The 17,933-nt window shown below is 43.5% G+C and overlaps 1 protein-coding gene across 2 annotated transcripts in view; it reads right to left on the reverse strand.

The window, feature by feature from the left end:
* PARP14 (poly(ADP-ribose) polymerase family member 14) overlaps positions 1-6,101 on the reverse strand; it is a 44,453-nt gene extending 38,352 nt beyond the window's left edge. For both annotated transcript variants that reach the window (XM_061167014.1, XM_061167012.1), the window contains exon 1: positions 5,828-6,101. In XM_061167014.1, the coding sequence (XP_061022997.1) occupies positions 5,828-6,020 (193 nt within the window). In that variant the 5' untranslated portion in view covers positions 6,021-6,101. The remainder of the gene's footprint in view (positions 1-5,827) is intronic.
* Positions 6,102-17,933: the final 11,832 nt, after the last annotated feature.

Here is a 17,933-nt window from a genome sequence, read left to right on the forward strand (position 1 = left end):
TCTATCTTTAAATTTCCTTTTTATTTATTTATTTTAACCCTGAGCATGTTCCTGAATAAGCTTTACTGACAAAATCTGTCTTCTTGCCTATTAATTAATGAAAACTGTCTTATGTGTTACATGGATTAGACTGAAGAAACATTATAAAGAACTTAGTACAGTACCCTTTGCTCAGTGGGCACTCAGAAAGGTAGCAATATTTGTTCTACAATGAAGGGAAAGAATTAAAGCATCTCTCACTGTGAACTACTGATACTAAGATATGACATTATGAAAACCATGTTTTAGGAAAGTGGCTCAGCTGACAATGAGCAGAATGGAGAGCAGCCCTCTTAAAAAGGTATTTCAATCAATTATTTAACCTGTGATAAGAGCCTTACCTAGGATAGTAAAAGGAATAGCAAGAGAGGGATGGGAAAGATTCTTACAAAATACAAAAAAGAATTAGCACATTTGGCATCTGAGCTGTAGTGCAAAAAAAAAAAAAAAAGAACAGTGGACATAAAGTTTAAAGACCTTGATTCAAATTCCAACTCTGCCATGAAGTAGCTGAGTCACTGAGAAAATATTTTAACCTCTTGAGTCTCAGTCTCATCAAGTGAAGCAGTGTCTGTGAATGAATTTTGTGACACCCATAAGAGCAGCTAGAGAAAGAAAAGGAAAATCAGAGACCATGGTATCTGAGACCATGGAGAACAGGGAGTGGGTGAGCTTAGAGGGGAAGGCACGGCCAACATAGTCAGGTGGTGCAAAGAGGTCAGGGTGAAGGAGAACCTTTGGGACTGCCTTGCAGTCACAGGTGTGGCTCTGTCATGGATGTTGGGCTGCCACGTTGTATTCTGATATGGTTGCCTGCTGAGGCCAAAGATATAAGCAGAATCTTTCATTAAGAAGGGCTTGAGGGATGTCCCTGGTGGTCCAGTGGTCAAGAATCTGTCTGCCAATGCAGAGAACACTGGTTAGATCCCTGGTTTGGGAAGATTTCGCATGCCTTGGGACAACTAAGCCCATGTACCACAGCTATTAAGCCTGAACTCCAGAGCCCTGGAGCCACAACTGCTGAGCCCACATGCTTCAGTTACTAAAACCAAAGCACCTAGAGCCTGTGTTCCACAATAAGAGAAGCCACCGCAACTAGAAAAAGCCCATGTACAGCAATGAAGACCCAGTGCAGCCAAGAAAAAATATATATATATTTTTAAAGAAGGTCTTGAGTAGCTTTCCCACTTCAACCATCCATGAAGAGGATAAGGGAGATGATGCCTTCACTGGATACCACCTCAGAAACAGGCCTCAAAAACAATATGAGATGGAATGCCAGACTCTAATTTCACTCTTTATGAGCAGAGTGAGTGTTTTTGCATGGACTCATAATGGGCTGTCCTAAGCTGAAGTTAGGACTAAGGACCGGATAAGACCCCTGAGCCCAGACAGCAGGCTGTTTTGTAAGCCAAACTATCTAGACCTCTGTGTTGCATTCTGTACAGTCTGGAAAAGTCCTGTCCAGGCATCTACATGTGTCAACCTATTCTGAGATTGTGTGTAATATGTATGGGCATGACTATTTTAAGAGAACAGATGGTAGCAGTATCAGTAAGTGATCCAAAACAAGGAGAAGGTGAATCTGGGAGGAAAAGAGATAAAATGGTGACGTCTAACCACCCTTGGACCTCCTGGTAGCTCAATGGTAAAGAATCCACCTGCCAATGCAGGAGACATGGGTTCGATCCCCTGGTGAAGGAAATGACAACCCACTCCAGTATTCTTGCCTGGAGAAACCCATGAACAGAGGAACCTAGAAGGCTACAGTCCATGGGGTCACAAAGAGTCAACACAACTTAGCGACTAAACAACAACCATCATCATCTTTACCATGTGGACAGGCTGTCTTGTGCATCAATCTCAGACCATCCATATGTAATTATATTTAAGGAGAAGTTGGGTTCCCTTACCTCAAAGAAGCTGACAATAATAAGGAGCCAAATTATGACCAAAAAAAGATGACAAATATGCACATCTGAAACAGAATTTTAAATCTCACAAGTTAATTTACACTTGACTTTCCAGAAATTTAGCCAATTATATAAAACAATAGAGCTTCCAGATAGTTTGTTTCCTATCCACTAATTTCTACAGAGAAGTGCTTTGGGGCTCATTCTTCTTACGTAAATGATAAGGCCCAAGCTGTGTTACACTATGGGCCTGCATCTGTTGGGACCACTTCCTGTTGTGGAGGGCAGAGGGTGTTCCCGAGAGAAAAGAACTCTGCCCTTGGGGCAATGATGGGGTAAGTCATTCGATGTTATCTAACTCCTGACCATGTGCTGTTGAGAAAGCCATTCCTCTGGTAGGAAACCAAAACTGAATAGGGACTTTCCACTCCCTAAGAACTTTGACCATACAAAGATTTGAGTTGAACTAAGTTTGAGTGTCTGTGCAAGGGGTACTGCAAGAGGGACATTCGAGAGGTCTAGGGGTGGAGGAAGGGAGGAAGTGGGCTAGGAGGTAGGAAGGAAGAAACCCGGCAGGGAAACTGAAATCATTTCTGCTTTGAGGACTAGAACAAAGTGATATTATCTTCACACAATCATATTTTTGCTGTTTGTATTTTTATGAGGTTTGATATTTCCTACAATCATTTCTTTTTGTTCAGGGTCATCAAAAAACAACAGGGATTCTCAAATTTTAATGCTGTGCTAAGTTATTTCAGTCGTGTCCGACTCTTTGCGACCCATGGACCATAGCCCACCAGGCCCCTCGGTCCATGGGATTCTCCAGGCAGGAACACTGGAGTGGGCAGCCATTTCCTCTTCCAGGGGATCTTCCTGACCCAGGGATTGAACCCATGTCTCTTATGTCTCCTGCATTGGCAGGTGGGTTCTTTACCACTTGCACCACCTGGAAAGTCCCAAACTTGAGTGAACTGGGGTTAAACATGCAGATTCTCACCCACTCCACCCTCAGGGTACCTGAGTCTCTAGGACAAAGTTGGAAATGTGCCTGTTAACCTGTTGCAATTTGGATGGAGGGGGTCTGTGGCCCCAATTTGAGGACAACTCTTAAGGATAATGGGATTCTAAAGAAGAAAGAATTGTCCCTAAAGGCCAGGCTGGGGGTGATGTTGACAACTGGAATCAAAATGGTAAAACCCTGTGAGGAAAAGTGAAGCCCGGGGGTGGGGGTGTGGGGGGCAGTGCGGGGGGAGACTTACATTGCACAGATACCCTTTAGAGCATTTCTTGGTGAAATTAATCCTTGGAAAACTTTTTGACATTGTTTTAAGGGCTCTGAGTCAAGCTCGTCTCCTGATCCATGCCCACATCTCTTCTGTCACACTTCACAGCGATTCACCTGTGAATCCCTTTCTATTTTGGGGTTTTATTCTTTCCTTTTTACATCCCTGCCCTTAATTAGTTAAGTCGTTCAGTCGTGTCCAACTCTTGCAACCCTGTGGACTATAGCCCACCAGGCTCCTCCGTCCATGGGATTTTCCAGGCAAGAATACTGGAGTGGGTTGCCATTTCCTTCCCTGCCCTAGAGCATTCCAATTGTTCTCAGGACTTCCTAAGCCTCTAAGCTTGAAAGTGAAAGTCAGTGGTGTTCAACCCTTTGCGACCCCATGGACTGTACAGTCCATGGAATTCTCCAGGCCAGAATACTGGAGTAGGTAGCCTTTCCATTCTCCGGGTGATCTTCCCAACCCAGGGGTCAAACCCAGGTCTCCCACATTGTGTGCAGATTCTTTATCAGCTGAGCCACAAGGGAAACCCAAGAATACTGGAGTGGGTAGCCTATCCCTTCTCCAACAGATCTTCCCAACCCAGGAAGCAAACTGGAGTCTCCTGAACTACAGGTAGATTCTTTACCAACTGAGCTATTAGGGAAGCCCTGCTCAATTACCTATGGGGAGGGAATTTCCCCCTGAAAACTCAATCAACTTAGAATATCACTCCTTCCTTCCCCATCTAAAAAATAAGAGATACAGAAAATGTCCATATAAATTTTTATTTAAGTTGGATGATTTTGAGATCTCCTCTGTAAAGAGGAAAGAAAAGCAAAAACTGCAGTTCCCCATAAGTTTTTTAAAATTATATACTATATTTGCAGTAATATTCTGAATGAACTGTAAACAGGAGGTAGAAGAATAATGCTTATGTCAAGTCCTAATATTACAGTAGAAATATGGAAGCAATGCAAATAAATTTTTTTTCCAAAATGTAAATAAATAACAGAAAGCACAGGGGCTCTCTCTCTCCGTCAAGTGAACACCTATTATTCCTGTAGAATCAGCTACAAAATCCAGAACAGTAGAAAGAATGCATCTTTCATCCCTACGCTGACTTTCCTTATTCAAGGCCTCACTGGTCCTCACTTGGACATGGCATGATCTTCTTCAGATCTAATGTCCAAGGTCTCTCCCAACAGAAATCACTGTATTATTTGCATCCAAATTTATCTCCTGAAAAGTGTATATGGACATGGCCCTCCACTGCCTACCTGTGGGGGAAAGTTCATACTCCTTAGTATATCATGCAAGGCCCTCTCTCATCTCAACCCAACTTTCTATTAGCCTTAATTTGCACCCCACTTCTTTGTAAAAAGGTTTAATAAGAGAAGGCCTAAGATTTTTAAAATTACAAGCATCCTCTTTGTAATCTTATAAAATTGCCCAAACCCCACATGTTCTTTTCATGCTGGTCTCCAGAACTCGCATGTGCACAGGGATAAGGAGAGGGCTCACTCCTCAAACCAAAGCTACCCCCAGGGAGCTGGGCACTTCCCTCGAGGGCCTTTGCTCTCCTGCCCCCAGCACTGCCACCAGCTCCCATCTGAACAGCCCTCGCCTACATCTCACCTCTCAAGAACTAAATTCACTCTAAGGAGTCAGTTTAGATGTGACTCTCCCAGGAGACTCTCTTTCCTTCAGATTGTGTTCAGTTGCTCCATTGTGTCCGACTCTTTGCAACCCCATGCACTATTGGGGCCCTCCAGGCTCCTCTGTCCATGGGATTTCCCAGGCAAAAATACTGGAGTGGGTTACCATTTCCTTCTCCAGGGGATCTTTCCCACCCAGGGATCAAACCACATCTCCTGCACTGGCAGGTGGATTCTTTAATACTTGGACCAGGGAAGTCCAAGGGTGGTTAGACATCGGCATTTCAGCTCTTCTTCCTTCTTGTTTTGGATCACTTACTTCAAATTGTGTTCCCATGAAGCTCTGGAGTTTCAGAACTGCCGCTTTCATAGGAAGAAGACAATTGCAATGGCATTGCAACTCCGCCATTAACACACGATGCCACTGCACGATGTAGCCCTGTAAAATGTCCACCAGCTCTCTGGCAGCCCCCTTCAGTCATACCGTGAGTGAGTGAAGTCGCTCAGTCGTGTCCGACTCTTTGCGACCCAGTGGACTGTAGTCTACCAGGCTCCTCCGTCCATGGGATTCTCCAGGCAAGAATACTGGAGTGGGTTACCATTTCCTTCTCAAGGGGATCTTCCCGACCCAGGGATGGAACCCGAGTCTCCCGCATTGGAGGCAGATGCTTTAACCTCTGAGCCACCAGGAAAGCCCTTCAGTCACACCGTGACGAATGTTTATTTCACTCACCTGCGCTGGCTGCCGCACCTCTTGCAGCGCCTGGAAGCGCAGCGCAGGCGGAACTGCGGCTCCCTAGACCACCTCGTCTCCTCCGCGCCTCGCACCCCATGGGCTTCACTACACTTGCTGCCGAGCCGGGCGGATTCTCCCGCCGGGCCCTCGAGCCCCAGGTTTCCCTGGAAGAAGAGCCCAGCTTGCCCTCTCCCCCGCACCCCTGGCCCCTCTCACCGTCGTCCGGGTAGAAGAGCACCAGGAAGCGGTTCGAGCTCCCTGGCACCTGGCAGACCTCACACTCCCCGCCTCCTGATCTCTTCCGGCTCTGGAAGTACATCTGCAACTTGGTGCTCAAGTTCTTCGGGGGCTGGGAGCCCCAGGACCCTTCGACCAGCAGCGGGAAGGAGCCGGCCGCAGCCATCCTCATCTGCCGGCCCAGCTCGGACTGCCGGTTCCTCCCCGACTACCAGCGGTTAAGCCTCTTTCGCTTTCGTTTCCCAGAACACTCCTCCTGCCGTTAGTTTCTGCCTTTGGCTGTAAAGGGCTGGCCCAAGTTGGACTAGAAACCACCCTTTCCCTCACTCCGCCTCCCATCCTTCACTTTTTCATCCGTGGACCACTGCAGAAGCTGGCATCGCCTTGGGGCTTCCCTCCATCTTTATACTCGCGACCCTAAGCTCAGGCACCATTTGCTACTCACCCAAGCCACATATGAAGTCAGCCGCTTTGAGTCACTAGACCTTGTACAAAAAAAAAAAAAAGCTTCATTTTTGCCCCAGGCCGCCATCTTACAAACTGTGATTCTTTAGAATGTTTGGGGCCCATTTTCAGCCTTCTTTCAACAATTGTCAGAATTTTACCTTGCTTCCCTACTTTTGCATTTTGTTCCTTGATCTGTTAATATTCTATATTTAGAAATGAGGGGAACAGTACATTAACAGCTATTTTTAATAGAAATTTTTATAGGTGCCATGCACTCTGAATGGATTGGACAGGCAGACACAGTCTGTGCCCTCACTGAGCTCATGAAACCATGCGGACACCAGGACTTAGAACACAGTGGAGTAAGTGTTGTTGGAAGGAATATGCAGGTGTTCCCAGAACAAATCAGGCCTCCTAGCCTAGGTATGGGGGCTCAGGGAGGGTTTATGGGGAGGAAACATGTAACCTGAAGCCCAAGGATGATTACAGATAACCTTGGGCATTGGGCAAGAGGGGAGTTCCGGGTGATGTGCTTGTATGGGATCCCTTGAGCTGCTCTGAGGTAACCAGAGTAGAGGCAGGAGGCCAGCCAAGTGGCTGCTGTAGTGTCAGGTGGGAGATGAGGGTGGCTGAGACCAGGGTGCTGGCCGAGGAGGACTGAGAAGGGCTGGGGTTCCAGATTGATACTGGACTTGCCGAAGGATGTGGGCAACAAGAGAAGACACTCAAGCATGACTCCCTGTTCCTCCATGCGTGGCCTGAGCAACTAGTGACTAGATAAAAGTGGCATCTATCCAATGGGAGCATTAAGATGAGAGAAAGGCTAGGATTGTGTGTATCCTTGACCTTGACCCGTAGTGAAGGAGTGTTTCAAATACAAAGGAGGGATCATCATTCAAATACAACCAGTACATCAGGTGAGAGAAATGTCTATTGGACTCTGAGGACCTGGTAAGCACTGTCTTCTGGTGAGGAGGGAACAGAAGGCGGTGGACAGAGGACCGAAGGGAAGGGAAGGGATTGGAGACAGTAAGCGTTGTCAGCTCTTTCTGGATGTGTGACTGTGAAAGGGAAGAAGTTAGACAGCAGCTTACAGGGTTATAGGATCAGGGAGTTGTTATTTTTGTTTTTTAGCTTTTTAAATATATTTAAGATGGAATTTAAGAATCTTAGAAATGTTTAAATATGTTAGAAAAGTAAAAGGAAGGTCGAGGACACAGGTTGTAGGAGAAGGCGGGAGGGGATCCTAGAGGCACTAGCCCAAAGAGGGGACCCTTTTCCTACTGCACCGGGAAGGAGGAGCTAGAGTACAGAAGTTATATTGTTGTTAGTGGTTAAGTCGTGTCTGATTCTTTGTGACCCCATGGACTGTAGCCCACCAGGCTCCTCTGTCCATGGGATTTTCCAGGCAAAATACTGGAGTGGATTGCCATTTCCTTCTCCAGGGGATCTTCCTGACCCAGGGATTGAACCTGCATCTCCTGTGTTGGCAACTGGATTCTTTACCAGTGAGCCACTAGAGAAACACGGAGTACAGAAGTAGATGATTCTGAATGACTGCTGATAGGAAGGTCTGGAAATTCTCTCCTGATGGATTTTGTTTTATCTGTGAAGAAGGTGATGAGGCCTCTTAGAATCTCCCAAAAGTAGAGCTGCTGTTCCCTGCAGGGCTGGACCTCATGTATCATATCATAATGAAACTAAATTTCAGGAAGAGAACCAGAGACGGACCAAAGAGTTTGTGTTAGTCGCTCAGTCATGTCGACTCTTTTCAATCCTACGGACTGCAACCTGCCAGATTCCTCTCTCCATGGAATTCTCCAGGCAAGAATACTGAAGTGGGTTGCCATTTCCTTCTCCAGGTGATCTTCCGCACCCAAGGATCAAACCCAGGTCTGCTGAGTTGCAGGCTGATTGTTTACCGTTACAGGGCTTTTATTTCTGATCCATAGTAATGCTGAACAGTATTCAGGTATTTTCTCCTACTTCCAGCTTTCCTCCTGCAGGTGGCGCTCGTCATCCAGTCCAAACCACCCTGGACCCCAGTAGGAGGAAGTGGGGAGTACGCAGAAGGGTCCGTCAGGGCTTTCAGACACACAGTCATTAGGAGAAGCACGCTGAGTGAAAGTGCCCACCCTGGCCAGTCACCATAGTATCTATTTGCATGAGCTGTTTTACCATGGGAGGTTCTGGTAAGGAACACAGAACTAATAAACCACCACCAACCAGAAGAGTTCAGGAAAGATCAAAAGGAGACATCACATGTCCAAACACCTCCCAGAATCCTTCTCTCTGGCATCCATCTTGGCTGAACAAGGTGTGCACCACCAGGAAGGACTCTGAGTCAGAATGATTGGTTAAAGACAACCCAAAGACTAATCCCATCACCATGAAACCCCCCGAGACTTTGAGCCACGTGGCAGAGCAGTTCTCCTGGGTTCCCTTACCCTACTGCTCTCTGCCCAGGCACCCTTTCCCAATAAAATCGCTTGCTTTGTCAGCACATGTGTTTCCTCGGACAATTCATTTCCGGGTGTTAGACAAAAGCCCAGTTTCAGGTCCTGGAATGGGTCCCTCTTCTGCAACACAGTGGTGACTGTTTCCTTTCAGGGCATTGGCACCTTTCATTCCAAACCACAGCTCAAATTAGCACCCTCCTCTAACCAGTTTGGGAATCCAGAACTGAGCAAACAGCTTTATCTTTTTCCTCACACCATCTTTTTACAAAAAAATAAAATCAGAGTGAAACTGAAACTGTAGTAGAAGTTGTGGCAAGCCATTTCTGGATTTTTTTTCAAGAATTGTTTTAATTATTAGCAATGTATTTTGTCACACACGGTCTGCTCAGTGTTCCTTCTCTATTGTCACTGGAAAGAATCTATCAGAGGGATCAGGATGTCAGGTGTTAAAAGCCAAAGAGAAAAATAATTCTAAGAGTAACAACTTGCAAGCATCATTAGCCACTGAAGTACTTTGTCTTTTCTCCTCAGTTGTTGAACCCACACCCTCCCCCGTCCAGCAGTGTGCTTACTCTCTCTCAATTCTTTGTCTCTATGGGGTGTTTGCTTCCTGAAACTCACTTCCTTCCAAGAAAGCAAGCATCCTGTCAGGGCCTGGGGGAGAGCAGACTCCAGCAGAGATGTGGCCACATTTACATGGCTGTTATTTGTTTCTCTTGCCAACTAAGAGTCACACATGATCTTAATAGAACAACCCATATCTGCATTTTGGGCTAAACTTCCCTTTCTCTGCTTCATCTAAGTTTCCACTTTCAACTTCTCTACAAACTTCTATAACCTAACATCAGCCTCCTTTCAAGTTCTCTACAAGCCAGCAACAGTTTCCCACCTGCCCTGCCACCCATTTCTCCCACTGAAGTATATACTGGGAAATGGGTGGCGTTCCAATCTGTCCTGAATCAATGAGTTGTGAGCACCTCATATCCAACTCTGCCTCACTTTGCCCCCGAAACTGCTTCCGTAAAAAGGATGTGACCTGAGAAGTGAGGTAAGCTACCCTGTCTTTTACCTCTTCAAGTTCAGTCCTCAGAGAGTCACTTGATGGACACACACCAGGTGGTGGACTTACTCCCTGTGCTCTGGTCCCTTGTAGAAGTTTCATCTTCAAACTTACACAGGGGATGTCTCCAATGCCCCCACTCTCTCAGTATAGTAATTCCTAATGTATATTTTCCCCAAGTAAAAGTCATTTAAGGAGATCAAGGGCTTCCCTTGTGGCTCAGCTGGTAAAGAATCTGCCTGCAATGTGGGAGACCTGGTTTCGATTCCTGGGTTGGGAAGATCCTCTGGAGAAGGAAAAGGCTACCCACTCCAGTATTCTGGAGAATTGGACTGTATAGCCCATGGGGTCTCGAAGAGTCAGACACAGCTGAACTACTTTCACTTGACCTGAATGTCCAGACCAGTGAAGCTAAGCTCTGCATGCCAGATTGGTGAGGGATACACTGAGGATATACTTAAGTTTAGTCGCTCAGTCATGTTCAACTCTTTGTGACCCATGGACTGCAGCACGCCAGGCTTGCCTGGCCATCACCAACTCCCAGAGCCTACTTAAACTCATGTCCATTGAGTCAATGATACCATCCAACCATCTCATCCTCTGTCATCCCCTTTTCCTCCTACCTTCAGTCTTGCCCAGGATTAGAGTCTTTTCCAGTGAGTGAGTTCTTCACATCAGGTGGCCAAATTATTTGAGCTTCAGCTTCAGCATCAGTCCTTCCAATGAATATTTAGGACTGATTTCCTTTAGGATGGACTGGTTGGATCTCCTTGCAGTCCAAGGGACTCTCAAGAGTCTTCTCCAACACCACAGTTCAAACTTATGTGGTCCAAATAGCAAAGTGTGGTAGTGAGGGTGTAGGGAAATGGGATCTCTCGTGTGGTAGGTGATATGTTAATTTCACCTTGTAATTTTGCCATCTTTCCCTTCTTTTGCTTTTGCTTAATTTAAGGGTATATCAGTTCAAGACTTTTATATCATCCAAGTAAAGTGTTTCTTTTTGTCATTAATGTATGCTGTTCTTTCTCCTTTATTAATTCTCATTGCCTTGAAGTCCATTTTGTCTTACACTATAACCACTTTCGGAGAAGGCAATGGCACCCCACTCCAGTACTCCTGCCTGGAAAATCCCATGGATGGAGGGGCCTGGTAGGCTGCAGTCCATGGGGTCGCTATGAGTCGGACATGACTGAGCGACTTCACTTTCACTTTTCACTTTCACACATTGGAGAAGGAAATGGCAACCCACTCCAGTATTCTTGCCTTGAGAATCCCAGGGACGGGGGAGCCTGGTGGGCTGCCGTCTATGGGGTCACACAGGGTCGGACATGACTGAAGTGACTTAGCAGCAGCATAACCACTTTAATTTAGTTAGTCCTTGTTAAGTGTTACAGACATTTTGAGTAGGTTGGCTGCTTTCTCAGAGGCAGTCTCCCCTTCCCTGTTAGGAGCAAAATGCTTAGGCAAAGCAAATGCCCTTTCAGACACACACTTGACTCATGGTTGGGCTACATCAATTTTATTCATCTTACTCCCTTCTCATAGAATTGGTTTAGGGATGACCATTTTATCCAGTTGTAGGCAAAGAGATAGGGAATTCTGCTTCTAGAAAATACTTTTTTCCCTCCTCCTTATATAGAGACACAATGGGAAATCCCTTTTCCCCCTTTTTTTGGGATGTAATCAGATGGAATGGGACTTCCCGAGTGGCTCAGATGGTAAAACATCTGCCAACAATGCAGGAGACCTGGGTTTGATCCCTGGGTTGGGAAGATCCCCTGGAGAAGGAAATAGCAACCCACTCCAGTACTCTTGCCTGGAAAATTCCATGGATGAAGGAGTCTGGTAGGCTGTCCTACCATGGTAGGCAGTCCATGGGGTTTCAAAGAGTCGGACACAACTGAGCGACTTCACTAACTCACTCACTCAATCAGATGGCATATGTTGATGGGAGATACTGCAGCCATTTAACCATGAAGGCCAACAGCTGAGAAACACTGAGAATGGCAAATTGGAGAGAAAGAGTCCAGATCCTTGATGGCGTAACTGAGGTACAGAATCAGCCCTAGAACCACCTACCTCCAGATTTCTTACTGAGTCAGTAAATGTCCTTGTTTTTAAAACTTCTTTTAGTTTTATATTCAGTTGCCTACAACTGAAAACATCACCCAGTCTTGGCAGAGGCGGTTCTCTGCAGGCTCAGATGAACTTCCAGTGAGGGATGCAGCTGCGACCTGTCAGCAGCAGATGTTTCTAGCAACTGAGAGAAAGGTTAGTTATTCCTAAAATGGTGTCTGGATAGACACCCTTGTATCCTCTTCAAGATCCTGATAGTTAGGGCAATAAGATCATTGAGGCCTGGGTCAGACAGACTTGGGTTAAAGACTTATTCTGTATTTTACCAGCTATGTGACCTTGGACAAATTAATAAAAATCTACAAATCTTGGTTTTCTCATCTTTAAAAAATAAATTTAATAGTACTTGCCAGTAATTTATTTTCAGGGTTATATAAGATAAAAAGATAAATATATAACCAATATCACATACTGTCTGACTTCATACGTTTCAATTATGCTGTTATATAGTATCAGTGAGCAAATTTTGTGAGAACCAACCAACTGGCAAATGAAACTTACAATAAAGTGTATTGCATATTGTATTATTGGAAAATTGTACATTTTAAAAATAAATTTACACACACACACACACACACAAAAGGCCTATTAATTATTGATAGTTTCAAAGATCTGGCTTGCAGATTTATTGATTTTTCTCCTTCTACTCTTTCTATATTTTTGATTGCATTGCTTTCTTCTTTTATCTCTATTATTGTCTTTCTTTGGTTTGTTTTAGGTTTAACTTGCTCTTTTTCTAGTTTCTTAAGACAGAAATTTATACCATTGACTTGAGACCCTTCTTTTTTTATTATAAGCATTAATATTATGATGTTATAATTTTCCCACTAAGCACTGCTTGAGCTGCATCCCATCCTTTGTTTGATGGGGGAGGTAGGGAGAGGGTGATGAGAGGTGAGGTGAAGGCTTCCTTCTGGGGCTCCCTAGAAAATACACTGGCAGGTCCAGTGTGTACCCTGGCGGTCCAGTGGTTGACACTTGGTACTTTTACCACTGGACCTTGGGTCAATCCATGGTCAGGGAACTAAGATTCCACAAGCCACAAAGTGTGGCCAAAAAAAAAAAGGAGAAAAAGAAGAAAATGCACTGGAAAAAATGGTTACCAGCTCTTGCTCCAAGACTGTATCAGTTATATGGAAATGGCTAATAGTGGATTTTAGCCCTTTAAAGTCTATCCTTTGTCTTCTTTATAAACCACAAAGTTTTCATTCACTTAACTTTATGAGTAAATATGGCTACTTCTGGCTTTAAATAAGGAAAGCATGTAATTGAGAACTGCAATTTACAGGTGTAGACCATCAGACAGAAGTAAGCGTTAGTAGTGTCAGTCATGTCTGACTCTTTGTGACCCCATGGACTATAGCCTGCCAGTCTCCTCTGTCCATGGAATTCGCCAGACAAGAATACTGGACTGGGTTGCCATTTCCTTCCCTGGTGGCTCGGTAAAGAATCTGCCTGCAATGCAGGAGACTGGGGTTCCTCTGGCGAAGGGAATGGCAACCCACCCCAGTATTCTTGTCTGGAGAATTCCATGGACAGAGGAGCCTGACCAGTCCATGGGGTCGCAAAGAGTCAGACAAAACTGAGTAACTAACACACACACACACACACATACATGATTGGGTATAACATTTTGAAGCATCTTTTCATTCCATTGAATGAAGGCAGATCAGCAATTGGGAACAAGAGCCATCTGCTCAATCCATTGTCTTTCTTAGTGTAACTAGAGAGTCTTCTGAAGAAATCAGTGGTGTCCTTCCTCCTTCCAGTATCAAATTAAAGGTATTTGGATATTACATTATCATTGGTCTGAAAGTACAGTCTTGTGAGTTAGTCAACATACAAGAAGGTGTGTATGTTAAAAGCCTTACATTCTAGAAGTCTTTGTTCCGTGGAAGAGGTTTGGTAAATTTTTTGTTTCTGTTAGTCAGTCATACACCTGAATTAAAATAAATAAAAAACCTCTATCTTCCATATCCATCTTCCCCAATTGACATAACCAGTGAAATCAAGGCACAAATGTAAATAAATTTCAATCTGTGTTACTCTCTTGGGAATTACCTGGTGGTCCAGAGGTTAGCACTCAGCACTTTCACTTCTGAGTGCCAAAGTTCAATCCCTGATCAGGGAACTAAGATCCCACAAGCTGTGCAGTGTGACTAAAAAATTGTTCTATTTTTACATTCAGCAATGAACCTAACTTTTAAAAATTCTTGGCACATTGAGTGCTGAGTACATTATTCTAGTTATCTTTTGCTGTTTGATAACCCTCCCCAAAATATAGTGATATAAAACAATGACAATCACATGTTACTATCATCTCTCAAGATTCTGGACTCAGGTAGACAGTCTTCATCAAGGTCTCTCATATGATTGTAGTCAGACTGTCGGTGAGGCTGGAGTCATCTCAAAGGCTGTTTTATTCACACAGGTCTGGTGCCTAGGCTGGGACAACTCAAAAAACAGGCTCCTCTGGCATCACCATGAACATGTGGTCTCATTACGTGGTCTCTCCAGCCTGGCAGCTTCAGGATCACTGGACTTCTAATGTGGCAGTTTAGCTCCTAAGGCATGTAGAGAAGGACAAGGAGGGAAAGAGAAAGAGAGAAAAGAGAGACCAATGTTAGTTATGCAGTGTCTCCTTTCCAGCATTCTATTCATTAGAAGTGAGTCAAAGCGAGTCTCTAAAGCCATCTCACATTCAAGGAAAGGAGAAATAGACTCAACTCCCTCATAGGAGGAGTATTTGTAAGAACTTGCCAACATATTTTAAAGCGACTGCATACACCAAACCTTCTTTTGAGCTGAAAAGCAATTGAGCTTCCTTTGTTTCTTTCTTAGCTGGTGTTGTATCCTGCCCAAGAGATCCTGTTTCCATGCATATTCCAGAAAACTTACAAGGAAAATGACAAGAATCATTTATTTGGGCTTCCCAGGTGGCTCACTGGTAAAGAATCTCTCTGCCAATAAAGGAGATGTGGGTTCAAGACTTGAGTGGATAAGATCTCCTGGAGGAGGAGATGGCAACCCACCCCAGTATTTTTGCCTGGAAAATCCCATACAGAGGAGCCTGGCAGGCTACAGTCCATAGGCTCACCGAGAGTGGGACATGACTAAAGTTACTTAACACACAGCACACACATAATTTGGTATTATTCCTTTAATGTCACATGATTTAACCAAATGTCTTCTATTTCCTGCACCATGTTTATATCTTCAGTATATCACTAGAGTATACATATTATTTTGATATACCACAAATAGTTTCTATATTTCAGCACTGTTGGGATCTTAGCTTCTTTTGGTATTGTAATATCATAAAACAAACATTGTATATGTCTACTTTTGTTTTTTTATTAAACATTATTTCCTCAGGATAAATTCCATTACTTAGTGGGATGGGGGGCTGGAACATATTTATGATTCTTTCAATAAAGTGCCATTTTACCCTTCAGAAAGACTGGCTTCCTTTACATTGCTGTCATTAATGCATGATATCTGCTTTCCTCAAGACTTGCAGGCTTTGAGTTTTATCACTTTTCAGAAGTTTTTCTTGTTCTGTTTTTAGGTACAAAATGAAACTTCACAGTAGGTGCATTTTACAGCTATTTTACCAATAAAGTTGGCTGCATAGTTTTAAAATCATGATTTAAGATCATGTTTCTTCTTGTATGATTGAATTTTAATCATTTGTTGGATGGGCAGTTAGTATTTTTGTCCATTTATTTGTGCTCTTTATACTTTTCAGTTATTGAACTTTTGTGTTTATGTGCAAACATTTTCTCCATTTCTCTGGATTTTTAAGATCTTAGCTTTATTGATGTTCATTCCATCACAGCTAAAACTATCTGAGTAATGAACCAGTCCATCTTTTTTTCATTTCTATTCCATCAAAAGTCAAAAAGTGATTTCCCCTAGTGCTAGTCTGTTCACATTCATGAGAGTGCATTTGTTTTGCCTTTTAAGTATTTAACTTTCATTCCACCTGGAATTTTTTGGAGCGTATTGGGGAAAGTGTGAGTCATTTTAATATTCTCATTATTGATATTTTCTTATACCAAGAGTGTCAAATTGGTTGCTGATAGATTTCAATGTCTACTAAGACAAAATCTTCTCATAAGTCCTTTTGAATCTAGAATACTCTTTGGTATTCTTTCCCGTTTATATTTCAACATAAAACCAAAATTACATTAATTCTATGAAGCATTTTGTTTCTAATCAGTGGCTGGTCACCCGAATCCAATGTCCTATGCTGAGTTGAGATTGAGTTATGCTCTGGTGAGGTTCAGTCTACCTCAGTTTTGCTCTTGTCTTTTCAGGATTTTTGGCAGAAATCTCCCTTGGTGAGTCCAGAATTCTAATCCTTGTCTCACAAGATTTCGGAAGGCTCTATTCTGCTTCAGAGGCTTTCTGCTTCTGTTTTTAGAACTCTTGACTCGTGCATCCCCAGAATTTAACAGATGCCCTAAAGGAACCTCCCAGATCTCCCATAGCTCTGCTGGTCTGTTTCACAGCAGTGGTCTTCCCTGGATGTGAGACATGGAATTATCAGCCTCGGGCCCATGCCCAGAATCAGCAACTAACACCTGGGTGAAGTGGCTGCAAAACTCAGCCCTCCCTCTTCAAAATTCTCCCTTTCTGGGGTCTCAGCCTCTCCAGTTCTTCTTGACTTAGCAGCTCTCCTTTACCTTAAAATAAACGATTTCTCTATTGTGTTTCAATTTTCCATTTGTTTTAGGTATGAGCGCTGGCTGTCACTGGCTAATCCATCTCACTTGAAAAAAAGTTCATTTCACCTTAAACGTTTTCATTTTTTTTTCTTATATTTTATTTATTTATTTTTGGCTGTGCCATGCAGCATGGGGAGTCTGTTACCCAATCAAACCCAAATTGACTACCCAATCAAATTTGCCTTGAAAACACAGATTCTTAACCACTGGATTGCCAGGGAAGTCCCCCTTCTTATATTTTAAAACCAAAAAAAAAAAAAAAAAATTAAATTGAGATATAATTGACCAACAACATTGTGTAAGTTTAAGGTGTACAATGTTAGATTTGCTTGGTTTGATACATTTATATACCATGTATTTATATTGTATACATATACACACACACACTTATATATGTCTATTATATACATTTGTATATATACTGTAGGAGCTTTGGGCTTCCCTAGTGGCTCAGATGGTAAAGAATCTACCTGCAATGCAGGAGACCTGAGTTTGATCCCGAGGTCAGGGAGATCCTCTGGAGAAAGGAATGGCAGCCCACTCCAGTATTCTTGCCTGGAGAATCCTATGGACCGAGGAGCCTGGCAGGCTATAATCCATAGGGTCACAAAGAGTCAGACATGACTGAGCGACTAAGCATACAAGTACGCACAGGAGCTTTAGCTAACACCTTTAAAATTTATTTATTTGACATATTTCTATTAGGGGAGGAAAAATCTCTTCCTCTACCCATCTGAGGTTCTCTGCCTAGAGCCCTGTAAATAGGACTGATGAACTACAGATTAACAAGAGAAAAGCAAACAGAAGTTTACTAACATGTGCATCACACACATAACACATGGGAGTACCCAGAGATGAGAATTTCAAAGATTTAGTTAGAACTTGAGCTTATCAGCATCTTAGCAAAGGAACAATAAATTTTTAGAGGAGTGGTAAGGAGTGATAAGTCAAAGGAAAAGGACCTTGAGTCCATGGGAAGGCAAATGCATGGGAAAACTAGTGGTAGACAAAGACCAGTTAGTAGAATTTGTTGTGTAGATTTTCCCAGTGCTATCTCTAGGCTGCTATGGGTCTAACGTTGTTTCCAGTGATTAAGCTTTGTTCTTCCTAGTAGACAGGGGAGGAGAGATACCGTTTTAAATTTATGTCCTGAAAACCATGCTTCTCCTGAGCAAGTCTCAGTGTTATCTGAGGGGTTGTATTCTGGCCTATATTCCAGTTTGGCTCAAATAAAACTCTTTTCTATTCCTATT

This window comes from Dama dama, chromosome 19 (assembly GCF_033118175.1).
Source record: "Dama dama isolate Ldn47 chromosome 19, ASM3311817v1, whole genome shotgun sequence".
In the NCBI taxonomy this organism is placed as follows: Eukaryota; Metazoa; Chordata; class Mammalia; order Artiodactyla; family Cervidae; genus Dama; species Dama dama.